General features: G+C 52.8%; 7 protein-coding genes across 7 annotated transcripts; 4 read left to right on the top strand and 3 right to left on the bottom strand.

Moving 5' to 3' along the window:
- Nucleotides 1–809: 809 nt before the first annotated feature.
- Nucleotides 810–3,650, top strand: Z520_05625 (uncharacterized protein; the record flags this gene model as incomplete). The annotated part of the gene is made up of 1 exon (XM_016776128.1): nt 810–3,650. The coding sequence occupies one exon, from the start codon at nt 810–812 to the stop codon at nt 3,648–3,650; it is 2,841 nt and encodes a 946-aa protein (XP_016632447.1).
- A 310-nt stretch (nt 3,651–3,960) lies between these two features.
- Z520_05624 (uncharacterized protein) lies at nt 3,961–5,744 on the bottom strand (the record flags this gene model as incomplete). Its single annotated transcript, XM_016776127.1, has 4 exons — nt 3,961–4,642; nt 4,768–4,829; nt 4,917–5,540; nt 5,607–5,744. 4 exons carry the CDS (start codon nt 5,742–5,744, stop codon nt 3,961–3,963), a joined length of 1,506 nt encoding a protein of 501 aa, XP_016632446.1.
- A 702-nt stretch (nt 5,745–6,446) lies between these two features.
- On the bottom strand, nt 6,447–7,755 carry Z520_05623 (uncharacterized protein; the record flags this gene model as incomplete). Its single annotated transcript, XM_016776126.1, has 3 exons — nt 6,447–7,511; nt 7,558–7,661; nt 7,713–7,755. 3 exons carry the CDS (start codon nt 7,753–7,755, stop codon nt 6,447–6,449), a joined length of 1,212 nt encoding a protein of 403 aa, XP_016632445.1.
- An 839-nt stretch (nt 7,756–8,594) lies between these two features.
- Z520_05622 (mitochondrial Rho GTPase 1) lies at nt 8,595–10,502 on the top strand (the record flags this gene model as incomplete). The annotated part of the gene is made up of 1 exon (XM_016776125.1): nt 8,595–10,502. The coding sequence occupies one exon, from the start codon at nt 8,595–8,597 to the stop codon at nt 10,500–10,502; it is 1,908 nt and encodes a 635-aa protein (XP_016632444.1).
- Nucleotides 10,503–10,858: 356 nt separating this feature from the next.
- On the top strand, nt 10,859–11,566 carry Z520_05621 (uncharacterized protein; the record flags this gene model as incomplete). The annotated part of the gene is made up of 1 exon (XM_016776124.1): nt 10,859–11,566. The coding sequence occupies one exon, from the start codon at nt 10,859–10,861 to the stop codon at nt 11,564–11,566; it is 708 nt and encodes a 235-aa protein (XP_016632443.1).
- Nucleotides 11,567–11,814: 248 nt separating this feature from the next.
- On the bottom strand, nt 11,815–12,716 carry Z520_05620 (proteasome subunit beta type-5; the record flags this gene model as incomplete). Its single annotated transcript, XM_016776123.1, has 2 exons — nt 11,815–12,312; nt 12,363–12,716. 2 exons carry the CDS (start codon nt 12,714–12,716, stop codon nt 11,815–11,817), a joined length of 852 nt encoding a protein of 283 aa, XP_016632442.1.
- A 1,077-nt stretch (nt 12,717–13,793) lies between these two features.
- Nucleotides 13,794–15,983, top strand: Z520_05619 (uncharacterized protein; the record flags this gene model as incomplete). Its single annotated transcript, XM_016776122.1, has 2 exons — nt 13,794–14,226; nt 14,278–15,983. 2 exons carry the CDS (start codon nt 13,794–13,796, stop codon nt 15,981–15,983), a joined length of 2,139 nt encoding a protein of 712 aa, XP_016632441.1.
- Between the last annotated feature and the right edge of the window lie 1,016 nt (nt 15,984–16,999).

Below are 16,999 nucleotides of genomic sequence, written 5' to 3'. Positions count from 1 at the left end.
GGGAGGGGCAGTCGCCCACACGAGGAAAATCTGCGGGGGCTGTAATGCGGCCAAGGGAGGGTTGAGCGACGAGGAGAAAGATGGACTCGACCAAGGAAGAATGAGATTGAGAAGGAAGATATGGAATGTGTCTTTATTGTGGTGCCTGGTCAGGCGTCGCAAGCTGTGATACTAGTAGTTCACTCAGCAGTGAATGGCCTGGGCGATGTGCAGTGCGCAGTAAGCCGGGATCGATTTGGATTCGGATGATTGGGCATCTTTCTCATTGCAGGGGGAGCCGACTCTCCATGACGCAGCAGTGGCGCAGTTTCTCTTAGTCACGCCTGTCACCCGCTGTGAGGCCGCCAGCTGAGGCCAGTTCAGGCACCGCTGGGCACCTCTGGGCACCGCTAGGCACCGCTGGGTGCCACTCCCGGGTGCTGGGGACTTTTGCAAGGCTGGGCAAGGGCTTGGCAAGGCTGCCATTGTTTTCCAGGTTCAAGTTGTCAGTGGCCCGCCCCGTTACATCAGGCTTCCTCACACCTGTCAAGCTGCGGGCTGGTCTCTACCTGGTCCTTCACTCTTCAACCATCCTGAACCTTATATCGCATCCCTTGGCCTCCATCAGACATAGTGCTTGATCCCACGTTATCATTATATCTCATTTCAGAAGCCATTACAACATTCATTTTGGCCATCCTGCCCGTTTCATGCCCTTCCCCTAAGCTAACCTTCAGCCTCGCTCCATCCACTCCCGCTAATAAGGCGTCCAATTGAATGCTATCATATTGGATCGATTCCCTGCCCTGATCAGGGCTGTCCGCAAGGGCATGGCCGAAGCAGCAAAACAGTCCTCTCTGGCGAGCTCAATCTTCTCGTGGTCCCGGAGCAGTACCCCGCCGCCCAAGTCACCGCTCCCAAAACCCAACGATGCATCCCCAGCTCTGAGACAGTCGTCGGGTCTTGACCATACCGTCAGTTTAAACCGAGCTCCCAGTCTCCGCAGATATCCCAAGGATTGTCCCCCTCTCAAGCCGAGATGGTACTACGCCATCGATGTAGCCAAACGGAAACCTTTCGCTCCAGACCCAACACCCGAAGAAAAGGCCAAACCCCCGCCAATCCCGAAGAAATTGGTGCCTTTCTCGGCGTCAGACTCCCAGAGCATTGAGAAAGCATATCAGACCCTCGCTCAAAGGAACCTGAACAGAGATGGAGCTGCCGAGCCTACGCCCGTCACCACAGTACCCGTCAACGAAGACTTTCTGTATGATGTCGATATTGAGAAGCGCGAACTTCTTCCGGCCTACTGGCTAGGTCCTGTGTACGAAGTCCGCAGGGGAACCTGGTTCTATGCAGAAAACCCACTGAGACCATGCGACGAGAATCTAGCCAATCAACTCGAAGAAGGCTACATTAAAGTAGCACCGTGGAGACGATTAAACCTACAGTCTCCTCGCTCAGCATCACAGCCTAGGACTCGACCCAACTCGGCAATTATCGACGGCTCATCCGCTCAATCGCTGGGCAAGTCGCCTCCTTCACAGGATGACAACCAATCTGCTGGCCCAAACACATATCGCATGTTCGGCTCTCATATGAACACAACGGTCACATACCTGGACGACACCGTAGCCTATCTGACAACGGACGATTTCCTCTCACGTGTCAGCAGTACAGTTTACGGCAGGTTTGTTGGATATGGTGGCACGAAGGTAGTTCGTGGTTGGTCTGATACCAAGCTAGCCGATCCGCCTAAGGCCGATCCAAAAGACGATTCCAAATCCACAGAGACGACCACCACCAAAGAGAAGCGTAGGTCTGCCAAAATCTCTCCAGAGGCTGATCCGAGCGCCGGAGAAGACAAAGTTCAGGCAAAGAAAAAGGACAATGTCGAGAAACCTCGGCGGACTGCGTTAGAACGCCAGATCTCCTCGCTGGCGGGCCTTCCCAAGGCCGATGACTCCGATGACGTAGGCGAGGAGGAAGAAGCAAGGGAACAGGAAGAACGTGAAATGGAAGACGCCAGGGAAAAAGATGGAGAAGATCAAGCAAGACAGATTGACCACTTGGTGCTCGTGACCCACGGCATCGGCCAACGTCTTGGTCTTCGTCTCGACAGCATCAACTTTGTCCATGATGTCAACACTCTGCGCAAGACCATGAAAGCCGTATACGAATCCGCTCCTGACTTACAAGCTCTAAGCGGGGATCCGAAGAATTGCAGAGTCCAGGTGCTTCCTATCTGTTGGCGACACAAGCTCGATTTCCCCAAGCAAAGCCTGAAGCAAAATCGCAAAGAATACGACATTGGAGATGCTGATTCTATCTTCGATGATGAGTACCCGTCATTGCAAGACATCACAGTGGACGGTGTACCAGCGGTGCGCAATCTGATTACTGATTTGGCTCTGGACGTCCTCTTATACCAAAGTGCCTACAGAGAACACATCGCTTCAATTGTACAGAAGGAAGCTAATCGAGTGTATCACCTCTTCAAAGAACGAACAGGCTTCTCAGGAAAGGTTAGCTTCTGTGGTCACTCTCTTGGGAGTGCAATTTGCTTTGATATCCTTTGCAGACAGGAAGAAGATCTCAAGACACGACCGAGACGGGTCTCCAGCAAAACATCACGAGAGCACGGTATTGAACCAAGAGATCTTCGTCTCGACTTTGAAGTGGAAAACTTCTTTGCCCTTGGTTCGCCGGTCGGTCTCTTTCAGATGCTCAAGGGGAGGACGATCGCCGCTCGACCTTCTCCAGGCGCCAGTGCATTTGGAGCCACTTTGGTGCCGACATCTCCATTCGACCCGGATCCTATGAAAAACGACCCCTTCGACAGTGTCGCCTCGAAAATGGCCGGCAACAGCTCCACCGGTCTCATACCAATTACTACCTCCACACCCAAATGCAGTGAATTGTTCAACATCTTTCATCCCACAGATCCTATCGCTTATCGCATGGAGCCTCTCATCTCTCCAGCAATGGCGAAATTGAAATCCCAACCCATACCCTACACCAAGAAAAACCTCTTTGCCGCTCCTGGCATTTCAAACATTTCTGAACGGGTTGGCCAGCAAATCATGTCCAGTTGGTACAATCTCACCTCGGGTGTGGCGTCCAGTCTGATTAACAGAAGCCTGGGCATTACTGGTGAGGAGCAAGCCTTGTCTCAGGACAAGGCCAAAGCTGTGAACGCGGTCAAAGATGGTAGTCAAGCCGTTCCTCCACTCGACGCAATACCTGTGGCAGACGAGAAAAAGCAGCAAGACATCGCCGAGGCGGCTAGATCATCCCCATCAACCGAAAAAGCACCCACCTTGATCGACTCTGAAATGGAAACACTTTATTCAGGATTCCAGAAGCTTCAAGTTGCCACCGACGCAACGGATGACGAGGCTCAAGCCCGGACTTCTACCGAGTTCCGCCAATCGCAGGAGAGAGCGAGAAAGCTCAAGCGTGAAGAAGCCAAAGTCCGAGCGTTGAACAGTAACGGACGAGTCGACTACCATATCCAAGAGGGCATGTTTGATGTGTCTCTACTCGCTAGTATCGCCAGTCACTTGAGCTACTGGGCGGATGAGGATGTGAATCATTTCATGGTTGGACAGATGTTGAAAACGAAAGGCAAGGGGCGTGAGAGGGGTAGAGGTGTGGAGGATTCGTGGTGATAGGAAAGTCACGCTGGATAGCAGTTGTTTTCCTTTGAGGCACAGCCTGCTTGACACTGGCCAACAGTCTGGACCGACTTGGACCTTGGAGTTGTGCTGCATTGTCTCCTCTCCACAATGATATCCCCTATAGATCGAATCAATCATATCTGTACTTGTTCCTCTCTAGGTCATTCTGATCACCAGACACCTATCCGAGCACTCGGGATACGAGACGCAGATCCATCACCGCCAAAGAGATGCTGTCTCTACCATAGGTACTTGGGTATTCTTCCCCTACCCACCCACTTACCTCCCTCCAGTCCCTCGGTCAGTCTTTCTCTCCCACCCTATGCACCTGCACATCCTCCTTCCCGGCGCGCTCAATCTGGGCGGCGCCCGCTTTCTCCACATCCCCATCCCCATCCGCATGCACTCCGCCCCCGCCCTCGCCCTCGCCCTCGTGGTCGCGGTCGCGGTCGCGGTCGCGGTCCCCAAGTCTTATATGCGACCCACCAATCGCATCCGCGGGGACGCGGTAGTAGGGCACGAAATTGACGCACAGGGCGTACGTCCAGCTGGCGATGAAGAAGCACACGGGCACGACGAGCGCAAAGGGCGTGCTGTTGCGCCAGTCGGCGGTCGCGCCCAACAGGGGCGGAACGCAGGCGCCGCCGCACACGCCCCCGACAATCCACCCGGCGGCACGCTTGGTATGTCTTCCCTGCCCTCTGATCCCCAGCGCCACAATGGTCGGGAAACACACGGATTCGAAAAACAAGGTCAGCATGAACATTGCGATGCCGGTATTTCTGCGTTGTGTGATGGCCGCGGAGCAGAAGGCAATCACTGCTGTGAGATAGAGCAGGAAGATGTAGCGTGGGCGGATGAAGCGCATGAGGAGAGAGCCGGAGAAGCGGCCCAGGGCGAAGCAGCCCTGTGCGCCGGCGAGGAGGGCCGCGCCGGTGGAGTTGGATATCGGGGCGATTTCGGTGAAGTAGTTTATTGCGTATCTATACCTCGTAGAGAAGAGGGGGAAGAGCATGTTAGTAGGTGCTGGAGGTATGTAGTCATAAACGGGGTTTTGTGGGGGCAAGGGGGGAGGTGTTGCTGAATTCCCCTGGAGGGTTTGACGTACCCTGCCAAAGCCACCTGTGACCCGACGTAGCAGAATTGGGAGAATGCCGCGTGGAAGACGGTCTGTTTTGCACGAGGGCAGAATCTGTTAGCTGGAACCCGAACCCGATATGCTGAAAATAACTACCGTTCGAGAAAAGGGAAACTCACATATTGTCTCCAAAACGGCCTCCTGTTCCTCTCCTCCAACCCATCATGGGTAACAGTGACCTGATGTTCCATATCCGCGTCCGTGACCTCCGGGATCGGGGAGACGTAAAACACGAACGCAAGTACGAAGACAAAGATGGCAATGGCGAGGTACACCCACTGCACGTTCTTCAAACTCTGCAGGTCATCGCCCGTGTTCTTGAAGAAGGCGTAGCTGCCCAGAACGGGCCCGATGACCGTCCCCACAGCATTGAACGACTGTGCCAGGTTAATGCGCAGTTCCGAATACTTTGGTGGGCCGCAGACTGCGATGAATGGGTTCGCGGCGGTCTCCAAACTGCCGAGACCAGATCCGATGATGAAAGTAGCGCCGCAGAATCCGCCAAAGGATCTCTTGAGGCCGGCGGGCCACATGAGGAGTCCGCCAATGCCATAAAGGGTCAGACCGAACATGAAGACGGCTTTGTAGCTGAAGTGGCGGAGGATCCAGTTTGCGTAGCCCAAGGAGGCCAGCGGATAGGCGCCGAAATAGGCTGCTTGAAGACCAGAGGAGCGGGCGCGAGAGATGCCCAGCACGCCTTGGAAGTGTTTGTTCAGGGTGTCGAGGAGGCCGTAGGCGAAGCCCTGGGGTATTTCCTGGTCAGTTGCCTGGAAAGTCTTGCGATACGGGCAGAGGAGAGGAAGACATACCCAGAGAAAGTAAAGGGTTGTGACGAGAATGATGGGTAATATGGATTGTCGAACTGAGAGTTCCGACGCTTTCGTGACAGAGTCATCCCGCACCTTGAGGGTGGTGTGTTTGAAAAATCCCGATTTCCTTCTCGCCATTGCGACACCTTACCGTGGAAGACGGACAGGAACTTGTTGAAGCAGTATTTCACGACTTAAGTTTCGATGGCGAGGTGCGGACACAGCCAAAATATGATCAACGGATCGATATCATCCCCCGGGAAATATATATTATAGTAGTTAGAGGCGCGCCGTGCCCAAGAGACTGCCGAAACCCTCGTAAAGAGCCCCCTGCGCGAGGTTGCATTCTGTAACCCTGGAGTCATTTCTGCTGGAAACGATTGGAGTCGAGTTCATGACGTTAAGAGCCAAGCAAATCCGTAGGGTGTGGTTGATAGTTGATAGTTGATGATCGAAGGCAGATGGCTAGAATTGGGGAGGAAAACGAGGAGAAGTGGAAACAGTATGGAGGAAGATCTGCAGACGATCAGTTTTGGCAGCAGCCAGCTCGGTTCAACAGCCACCGACGCAATCTGCAGGAAACGCAGGGGAAGCCAAGGTTGAGAAGGGTAGGGGGGATAGATTTCGCGAGTGCATCGTATCCTCATTTTGTTCATCTACCGTAAGATCCATTGCGCCAACCCACAGGCCAGATACGCCCACTCCTGTCCGAGATGCTGAAGGATAGTTTGGTGCAAACTCCGCCGCTAAATGGACCTGGAAACAGCAAAAGCAAGAGGGTATAAAAGCCATTTTGTCGCCAACCTCCCAGCAGAAAAGCAAATCGGAGATCAAATCGACTCAGGAGGCCGTTTCAACGTAGTTGGAAGGGAATATTCCCGTCCGGCCATCTTCGGTCCGTCCTGTCCACCAGTCGGTCTTGTTTTCTGTTCTCTTTATGATAGTGATAATATCCCCTTTCTTAAACCCTAAGTCGCCCTCTTGGTCCGCATCGAACGTAAATAGAGCGATGGCTTGGTCAGCGCGCAACGACCCAGTTCGCTGCCTGAAGACAGGTTTCGGGGCCGTAGGTCGAGTAGGTTTGCTATCGGAATAGCTGTATTCATTTTGCAACGTGCTTGACCGACTGCGGGTGTTGAAGCTTTCGGGCGTGCCATTATTCCGCCCAGCGGGTACTCGATCATAAACATCGTCGGCCCAGGTATTGGCGCGCCGAGGATTGGGGTTGTCGCGGTAGACGTAGTTATCGTCTGCTGATGTGACTGTGGAAGAGCGGTTGTTGCGTACATTCGCTCCGTACGCTTCGCCAGTTCTGCCTTCCCAGACGACATCATCATGTTGGTCACCGTAAATTGGCATGTCATTGTACATGCTGTTGTCACTGTAGGCAGCGCCTGAAAAAACCCGGGTGTTCAGGACTCTCATCAAGGGATCTGCCGCAGGGGGTGGTCTGACGGCCCCCTCCAGGAGTTGTCTGGCCGTGACGCGGCCGTTGTAGAGCTTCTCGTTGGCATCTCTTCTCTCGATCAGGACACTGCCTTCCAGGCTGACACCTGCGAACAAGCCTTTTGTCTTGCTGTATGAGAATACTCCTGCCACACCCTTTAAGCTGGCAGCCCCCGCAGCTTCGGCATTTCGTCCAACGGGACCCGCAGCAATGGAGACGTTCCCGCCGAGAGTCACGGAGGCTGCTTGTGAGAAGGCTCGCACGGCGTTGTAGTCGTTCAGGATAAAGACGAAATCGGTCAATTCAAAGCCTATTTGGCCGCCGAAACCTCCACCAGCTGTGGCGATGGCCGAAGGAGCAGACCAAGAGCCATCGGCCAGTCGCGCGACCACGACACCGGATCCAAGTCGACCAGAACCAAGAAAGCCGGCTTTGAAGACGGTTAAGACCGCGAGACCCTGAAATCTGTCAGCCTAGGTTTGGAGCAGTGCGAAGAAAGGTTACCTTTGCATTTGCGAGGATTGAGGGCGGAATGACTTTATCAGGCCCAAAGCTCTGTCTGGGGTCGACAAAAGATGCGAGGATTTTGCCGGCCTTTTTGCACTCGCCTAGAAGATGTGTGAATAGAGGGCTCCCAGACGGATGCTGCTTTCACTTACTCCTCATAGACGAGGGTAGCGGGTTATTGATTCCAAACGGCATCTTGAAAGAACCTGTGGCGGATCTTTGCCTTCTCTTCTATTGGTCGTGTGCTCAGGTACAGATCGTGACCGTGAGCCGGTGGACAATCAGAACCGTTGTAATTGAGTCAGAGGTGCGGACAGGCAAGTCGGAAATAGGCGGGCTGGAATGATGAGACCTGGGTGGGGGAGGAAGTGAGCTGCAGAGGTCGAGTGGGCTTCGAGGCTCGTGTTCAAGGTCGACTCAATGGAGGCACGCGGGTTGAATTATGGAAGGCTCGGAGTGAGAAGTGAGAATAATATACACAGGCAGCAGCAGCAGCAGCTGGGATGCAAAGAGATCAGCTGCGGAATTTCTTGGGAGTGATTGATGGTTGGCGGCGTGGAAGCGAGGAAGCGAGGGAAGATTCTCTGGAAAAGGCGGGACGTTTTAGCGTTCAATTTGGCTGTCAGGCGGCGAGCGGGTGTCGGTCACAGACTCAGAGTGTCGGTGCCCTGCAGCTTGTGCAGCTTGTTCCGTCATCGCCTTGGCATTTCTCGCAGGGACCATGTCACCATGTCGTTGCCGATGGGGCGCAGGCTGGCGTTTTCTCGTGATACGGATTTTCTACGAGTTACTATTCCCTGCCTCAGAATCATTTGCCCGCCAGCCCACACCACTGAAGCCGCCTACGTCTCCTCCATCCCCTACGTGCTCGGGATTCTCATCCGTATCGCTCTGCCCCCGTTTTCGCCGATCTGAATTCTGAAGGGCGCGGTCTCCGCAGTCGGTTCTCCACTCTAGCTCAAGCCCCGGGAGCTGCGGTCACAGGGGTGGAAAACAATGAACCTCTGCGACCGATCTCTCTGAGGGAAAAGGAGATGGCTACTGTGAGAATATGCGTCTGCGGTGACGAGGGCTGTGGTAAGTCCAGCCTTATCACTTCTCTCGTGAAAGATACCTTTGTGAGCACCAGGATTCAAGCTGTTCTGCCTCAAATCACCATCCCACCGACACTAGGAACTCCCGAAAATGTTACCACCGTGATTGTCGATACCTCTGCCCTCCCACAAGATCGTGCGACCCTAGCCAAAGAGCTGAGAAAGTCCAATGTCATCCTTCTCGTCTATTCAGATCACTACAGCTATGAACGGGTCGCTCTGTTCTGGCTGCCGTACTTTCGTTCTCTGGGCGTCAATCTGCCTGTTATCCTTTGCGCAAATAAGTCCGACCTGATCACAACGTCTACTTCCGCTCAGATAGTCGAGGAGGAAATGTTGCCCGTCATGTCCGAGTTCAAAGAGATTGATTCATGTATACGAACTAGCGCCCGTGAGCACTACAATGTCAATGAAGCATTCTTTCTCTGCCAGAAAGCTGTCACTCATCCAATCGCTCCCCTGTTTGATGCAAAAGAATCGGTTCTCAAACCCGCCGCTGTAGCCGCATTGCTCCGCATCTTCTACCTCTGCGACAAGGACAAGGATGGTCTCCTGAATGACAAAGAGATGGAAGATTTTCAGGTCAAATGCTTTGACAAGGGGTTGAGCTCTGAAGATCTGCAGCATATCAAGGAAACCATCGACAACCATATCCCGGGAGCCGCCTCCGCAAAAGGCATCAACTCTCAGGGCTTCCTTCTCCTAAACAAACTTTACGCCGAAAAGGGTCGTCATGAGACGATATGGGTCATACTGCGGACATTTCAATACACCGATAGCCTGTCTCTACAGGAATCGTTCTTACATCCCAAGTTCGAAGTGCCCGAGTATGCTTCCGCTGAGCTGTCCCCGGCTGGTTATCGCTTCTTGGTCGATCTGTTCCTTACTTCCGACCGAGACAACGATGGTGGCCTGAAAGATGAAGAGCTGGCATCTTTGTTTGCCCCAACGCCCGGAATTCCGCAGCTATGGGTCGACAACAACTTCCCTTCTTGTACCACGAGAAATGATGCGGGGCATGTCACTCTGCAAGGTTGGCTTGCACAGTGGTCCATGACCACCTTTACGTCTCCAAAGACCACGCTGGAATACCTCGCATATCTGGGTTTTGAATCTACGGATCGTTCAAATTCCAGCACAACTGCTGCTTTGAAGTTGACGAAACCCCGCAAGCGAAGGCGGAAACCAGGCCGAGTAGGCCGGAATGTCATTCTTGCTCATGTCCTGGGTGCTCCTCAGTCTGGCAAGTCTTCCTTACTGGACGCATTCTTGGCTCAACCGTTCAACAATCTTTATAATCCCACTATCCAGCCTCGGGTGGCAGTCAATACTGTGGAACTACCCGGCGGAAGACAATGTTACCTCATATTGAAGGAGTTGGGAGAATCCGAGGCCGCTGTACTGGAGAACAAGAGCAAACTTCTCGATCAGTGCGACGTAATTGTCTACACTTACGATTCATCGGACCCAGACTCATTCGCTTACATCCCCAACATCCGGAAAACGTATCCCCACCTAGAAGATCTGCCGTCGGTGTATGTCGCTCTGAAGGCTGACCTTGATCGAACCACTCAAAGAGCTGAAAACCAGCCCGATGAGTATGTTGCTCAAATCCAGCGCATGCCACAAGGACCTCCCATGTCCACCAGTGTCACTTGGCCTTCAATTCAGGAATTGTTCGTGGTAATTTCCGAAGCCGGCTTAGAGCCAGTCACAGCATACCCGCGCCCACTTCAAGAGGATGATGATGGGCAGTTGATGAGATATGGGCTAGCACTGGGGGTGGTGGTTTGCGCGGCCGCAGCGGCGGTGGTGATATGGAGACGCTCAGCCACTCCAGGAGGTTGACATGAGAAGCGGCATTCAAATGTTAGAATCCCACGAACCGAATTGCCTCTCTGGGGCTTACACGTCACTCTGGCGGCACTTTGCACAGAGTCGTCCCATTTCATTGAACCCCATTTGGACATCTATCCACCATGTCAGGGTGGATCGTTCAGGCCAACCCAAGGATTATATGCACGGCACCAAGACATCCCACCGAATCCGACTGAACTTTGCTTAGATAAGCATGAGATTCAGTCTATCTGGTGCATCTCAATTACGACTCCTTCTCCTTCGACTCTCGACTTGTCGATAAACCGATGTCAAGGACTCCATCCATTAGGTGTCCCGGTCTGAAATCCGCGAAGAATTAAGAAACCATGTCGATAATCCCAGGAACTGATACCCACTATGCCCGCTGTCTCCTCTCATCACCACCGCCTGCCGAATCCCAAGCTATCTCACGTACCATTACCACCCTCCAGCTTCAATCCCACATTGAAGGCGGCTATTTCCATGAAACAGACCGCGACCGCCTCCTTGTGCCCAACCCCTTCAAAAACCTTCCGTTGTTGACGAATGCCACTTCCAAGGACACATCCGACACCAGGAACGCGTCGACGACAATCTACTATTTCTTGAGCCCCAAGAGTCCCGTGGGACGGTTCCATCGCAATAGGGGCCGGACAGTGCACACCCTGCACTGGGGCCGAGGGCGCTATGTCATCTTGCATTCCGATCAGAGAGATTCTTCTGGGAGCGGCGAAGTTCCAATCGAGACCTTTGTGGTGGGCAAGGACATTCAGAAGGGAGAAAAGGTACAGTGGATCGTCGAGGGAGGGAAGTTCAAGGCGAGTTTTCTGCTTCCGGACGACGACAAGGGAGGTGATGACGCAACAAGTGAGCAAGGCCTGTTGATCAGCGAGACGGTGGTTCCGGGGTTCGACTACGCGGACCACGACTTCATGACTGCAGAGCGAATGGCTGAGGCACTGGGCAGTCACTCTAGAGAAGAGTTAAAGTGGTTGCTGAACGCGGACGAACAGCAACGCTTGGAGGGCGTGCTCGAGGAAATGGGCAAAAAGTAGCTAGCTAGACAGTAAACATGTCTCCTGGGGAAAGAGGAATACCGGCGACAAGCACTGTTGTGGCGGTTTCGGTTGCATAGTCGCCTTGTTCTCATTCCCAGCATTTGTAATACACTGGGTGAAAAGCCTTGGAAAAGCCTTCTAGTACACACTGATTCAGTATGTTGGTACAGTTCCATCCATCCGCCCCAGTCCAACGCCCGGCAGCGAAAATGCATGTGCCTCCTTTCACTTCACACGACACCTCCTCAAACTAACTCGCTTGTGACGTTGGAAAACTCGCCCTTCTGCAGTTTCGTTTCCCAGAATATCGGGTTCGTGTCGGAGAAACCATGCTTGACCCAACCATCCTCCTTGACGTGGTAAAGGTTGATGTATCCACCGGAGTAGGCGTCTCGGTGGGTGGCTGCCAGGATACTCCGTCTGCCCAACTCCAGGGCCTCTTCATCTTCCAGATCATATTTGTAGAGAGCATCCAGAACACCATAAGCAAAGGTTTGACCTGATCCGACACAGAAGAGATTGCCCGCCAATCGTGTACCGTCTGAGTCAATGTAGTAAAGCGCAGGTCCCTCTTGAGGCGTCACCCCCGTAATCATGGTTCCCATTGACAATCCCATTCCTTTGTAAGAATACACTAGGTTGGCCAGAATCTTGGAGGCTGCAGCGACTGAGATGCGTCGCTTATGGTGAAGTTCGTGTAATCGACATTGAACACCGAGATATGCAAGCCAATATTGGCAGTCCTGCAGATTGTCAATAGACGCCCTAAGACGGTTGCAGGTGTCAAACTTACAGCAGCTCCCCCGGCCATGGTCCCTAGCAGCATCGGATTAATCTCAATGACCTTCTTGACTGTTTGCGAGGCGATCCAGTTTCCGGCGGTGGCTCTTGAATCGGTTGCGACGATGATTCCCCCTTTGAACCGGAACGCTAAGGTGGTGGTACCATGAGCAATCTTGATCGGGCAATTCGGGTTGGAGTAGTCGTCGGTCGCTGCTCGCAAAAAGGCAGAAGGTCGCGGGACGGGCGGTAGGGCGAACTTGAGGGAAAGAGGAGGCAGGGTTTCGCAGTAATCATTTTGTTCTTCTGATGTGAAGCCTTCATTGGCGAAGGGAGACTGAGTGTATTGGGCAACGAGTGTGTCCATGGTTACGGAGCGGGCAGAAGCTGCTTGGTTGCTGTAGGGCGATTCGAAAAGAAGTTTCACAAAATACACGAGTCGAAGAAGGGTGTTGATACAGAAGCAAGAAAAGGAAGGAAACAGAGAGCTGCAGCAAGGCAGACGTGGGATGATGGATTAGGGATTGAGGTGAAGCTGCTTTGGATGGTTTGGATGATGAAGCTGCGCGTCTCGAATGGCGCCTGCGGCTCGCAGGTTGTCGGTCACGTGCTCAACTCCGAACCGTCGCCGGCTTGTCTGCCTGCGTCTCTCCTCTTTCTTCATCTTCCCTTCTCATCCTCACATCCTTCTCCATGTAATATTAACTCTTCTCAACCGCGAGGCATAGTGTTGCATACACCCCTCAGGCTTGAGTACCAAAGGTCATCCTTTTTCTGCATTCCGATTTTTGTAATTTCAAATGTACCATCCTTGTACTTTCCACTTTCATGATTTAGCACATGGCAACTGTAGGCCTGAGGCCATGTCGAATGAACCAAACCTCAAGTCATCACTGTTGCTTTGGCTGGCTGGCTGGCTACAGCCCTCACACCAATCCCTGTTCGCTGCTGTGGACGCTATCGCGGAAAAGATATCAATCTTCCAACTGGCTCATGCACTCGGATAAGGCCACCCAAGGGCCCTGCGCAAAGGGGTTCCCGTCACACCATGCAAAAGTTCTGCTCATCAATGAAACAGCTGCTCGTATATGCATAAATTGCCTTTTTCCAACTGAACCGTTGCACCGGAACCCCAGCTGTGCGATCTCAATGGTCCACAGTTATACGCAGGTAGTTCCACGTCCAGCCAATAGGGATACCCGAGGCCGTCGAGCTGTGAGGCTGACCTTCAGCGTCATGTTGTCGGCCACTCCTTGCACTGCGCCACCGGGATACGCCTTGGCAGTCCAGAAAGCAGGAAAGAACAAGTAGTACCTTCATATGTGCGGCCGTGGTTATGGGTTGAGTGTCAGGTACGTGATCTGTATTCGTGCTCACCTTTATATTCTCGTTCCCCGAAACAATTATCACCTTACGTTGGTGGTTTATCCTGATGTGGTCCACCATGGAAAGCGATACTCGACGTCCCAAGAACCTCGTCTCCTTCTCGGAGCGAGTTGCTGCCTTTCTCACCAACAGACAGAGCTGGACTCTCCCCTCGCAAGAGGAGATTCTCGTGGAGAAAAACGGCACCCCATCTGTAGGCTTTCGAAACGAATTGCCGCTTGAGCAGAACGACATCAGAAATTCTTTCATACGACGACAGTATGACACTCCCGAAGAAGAGTCTCGCCTCGATCCAGAACTGCTCGCCAATGAAAATCTAATTCAGACAGTATTACTCCCAGCAACAATTATTTGCGTACCTATCGCTCTTCTGGCTGCTACTCTACTTGCCCTGATTTATATGTACAAAGTCCAGCCGGTTCCAAGTCTTTTCAATCCAACAGAAGCATCAGTACATGGGCCTGGATTCGTCCTTGTCAACTTTGCTGCAAGTGAGTTTCCCGACATCCACAAAGCTGTTGCTTATAACTAACCTCCAACAGCCCGATTGGTCTTCGTCGCCAGCTTTCTGTCCACATTGGCACCTCTGCTAGGCTCCTTCATACTATCTGTCTTTGCGCTTCCCGTCTCGCGGAGACTGCGGGATGCATCCAGAGAAGCAAAATATCTCAACCTACCGACACCCTTTCAGATGAGTTTGCTGATCGGGATTTTGGTCGCGTCTGCACAGCAATTACGCTCGTATCTTTGGTACCTTGTCCGCCGGCGAAGACCCAGCATCCCGCCAGTTCTGCACTGTGCTGCTTCCATGATGCTCCTGAGTTTGCTGATGGCTGCTGCCGTGTTCGTGGCGGACACCATCTTGCATTACACGACGTCGACCGTTGAGTTTGATCAGATCTCGGTCCCACCGCAACCCAACCAGGAATTTGGACGTGGCCTCTCAGAATTTTGCTTGACATTTAATCGCACTTTTGTGGGATTTCCTTGTTCCGACACAACGGACTCCGGGGTAGTTGATCCTAATGCAAACTTCGAGGCAACAGAAACGAATCGGCTCTTCCATAATACTTCGCAACTTTCAGAGATTCGAATCACGGCAACAGACGACGTTCCGGGTGCTGATTTAGCATACCTCATTCCGCAGCAAGAATCGATTGTTCCCAACACTGATTATGAAGCATCCACCATTGGTATCTCGACAACGTGTCGCTTTGTCAATCCAGCTAGCTGCGGCATGGTACTTTGGGATGATTATTATACCAACTTCAGCTGCACCGACATGTTCCACGGCACTATCGGAATGCCCCCCATTGTGAGCACCAGCCTATTGGACCCACGTCCTCCGGATCCATATCGCTCGTTCTTGATGTACAAAGGGGCCGCGAACCTGATGTACTCTTTTTTTAGCGATTCAGGAATGAAAAACATCTACAATACTGTTGGCTACAACGACTCGGGCCTTTTCGATCTGAGCATCTCTCCGTATCCCAACTCTGAATTGGTGAATCCGTTCTACGTCGGCATCGCCGCGCGAATTTCCACAACAAGTGGGCAGTTTGTGTCTGGCAGTGAAATGATGGCACCTAACAACAACGCCACTTTCCTCTCCGACGGCGTCCTGGATTTTATCCTTAATTGTGCCGTCGCATCTTACAATGTCTCGTATACTTGGGTTGACGGACGCCTGCAGAGTATCAACGCCGTGCCAACCGGCAATGGCAGTGTTCTGGAAATCTACCATGGGTCTTTACTGTACGCGACAATCAGTGGCGGGGATTCTGATCTACAGGACTTCCTCACGCAGTCCGCACTTGCTGGAGATACGACTGAGTCCTTTCTCCAGAAATTCGGAAGTCTGTACTCCACCAAGGTCTTAGCAGAAATCGGCGGGTACACTACGGGTCGCCTTGCCCTAGCGCAACAGCTGCGTGAACATATGCTCCTTTCCAAAGTGCCTATCCCACCTCTGGCTATGTTGGTGGCATTGAGTTTCTGCTATCCCTTGCTTGGACTGATACTTGCCGTCCAAGCATACTGGGCATCCCGTGGCAATGTTCGCGATATTGCAGCGAAACTGAGCTTGCTAGGACTCTCTCAGGCTGCTTTTGGAGACAAGCAAACGGGAGCTTCGACTAATGGGACCACTTCGAGGGAGGAAGTAAGTCGGGTTCTCACACAGGAGACGAGGCGAATCCTTGTCGACGGCAGCGCCCAACAGGGTTTCGAGTTCGGCGTAATGCTGTGAATGCAATTCGATATCGAGTCGGCAATAGTTGGAAGGCACAGTGAAACCGTGAAGGTGTCCAGGGAAACAGGGCAACTCATCCCATAGCGCAAACCGATTTCTGACATTTCTTTGGCCACATCATGCAACCGAGCCGTCTCTGGACATACGTACTCCCGTCTCAAAACTGATAAAGGTCTCAAAACCTCTAGAGGGCGCACAGAATGCCTAAGGGACGGGAACTTCGGTAGACAACCTGATTGTCCGATGGGGTTTTCCCCTGCGCCTACAGAACGTAATTATCCCAGTGGTCAACCAGATTTGCGGTTCTTTTGGACATGCACGTGTCAGGATGGCCTGTTCAGGCGCCCCGGACTACTGGTATCTGGAAAATCAGCCAGTAAGCTACCCGATCTCACAATCGACGGGCGGGCTCTAGTTGATATTCGCCGCCTAACGTTCAGCTGGCATCGCAAGGCAAAAACCACCCCCTGTTCACTGCTCGTATTCATTGGCCAGGGGGCCTCTGCATGTCAGCGGCCTCATCGGAGGGACTTCCCTATTGCTTGACTCGCATGTGAAGGGCGTTCAGCTCTTCTGGGTCGATCGATTGAATCGACCTACCATATGGCCATCCTACAGAAATCCACCAATAGCGCTTGAAACAGCGACCTCTTGTCGATGCAATTGCTGCTCTGCCTACTCGCCAGGCTTTCGATGGCTGTGTTCCCTTCTACCGCCGATATTGCGCCTCGGTGCGTTCGGTTACGACCGACGAATCGCTAGAACTCAACGTGCTGTGCTTTTCTCTGAACAGTTGTGTTAGGCGGCCCAAACTGTATTACGACCAATAGCGAGGTCCACACTCGCACAAGCTATGCTTCCAGGAACCTTTGGGGCGGTGAAATCTATTTCCAACCGCGACTGATACCAGGGGCGATCACGTTTACACCGAGTCGTTCAGAGACTAGGGATATAAATGTCTTGCCAGCCTTCGAACCTGTGGTCTGATTCGAGACCATTGACCCAAAGAGAAA

This window comes from Fonsecaea multimorphosa (assembly GCF_000836435.1).
Source record: "Fonsecaea multimorphosa CBS 102226 unplaced genomic scaffold supercont1.10, whole genome shotgun sequence".
In the NCBI taxonomy this organism is placed as follows: Eukaryota; Fungi; Ascomycota; class Eurotiomycetes; order Chaetothyriales; family Herpotrichiellaceae; genus Fonsecaea; species Fonsecaea multimorphosa.
This window is presented reverse-complemented; position numbering and strand designations above follow the sequence as displayed.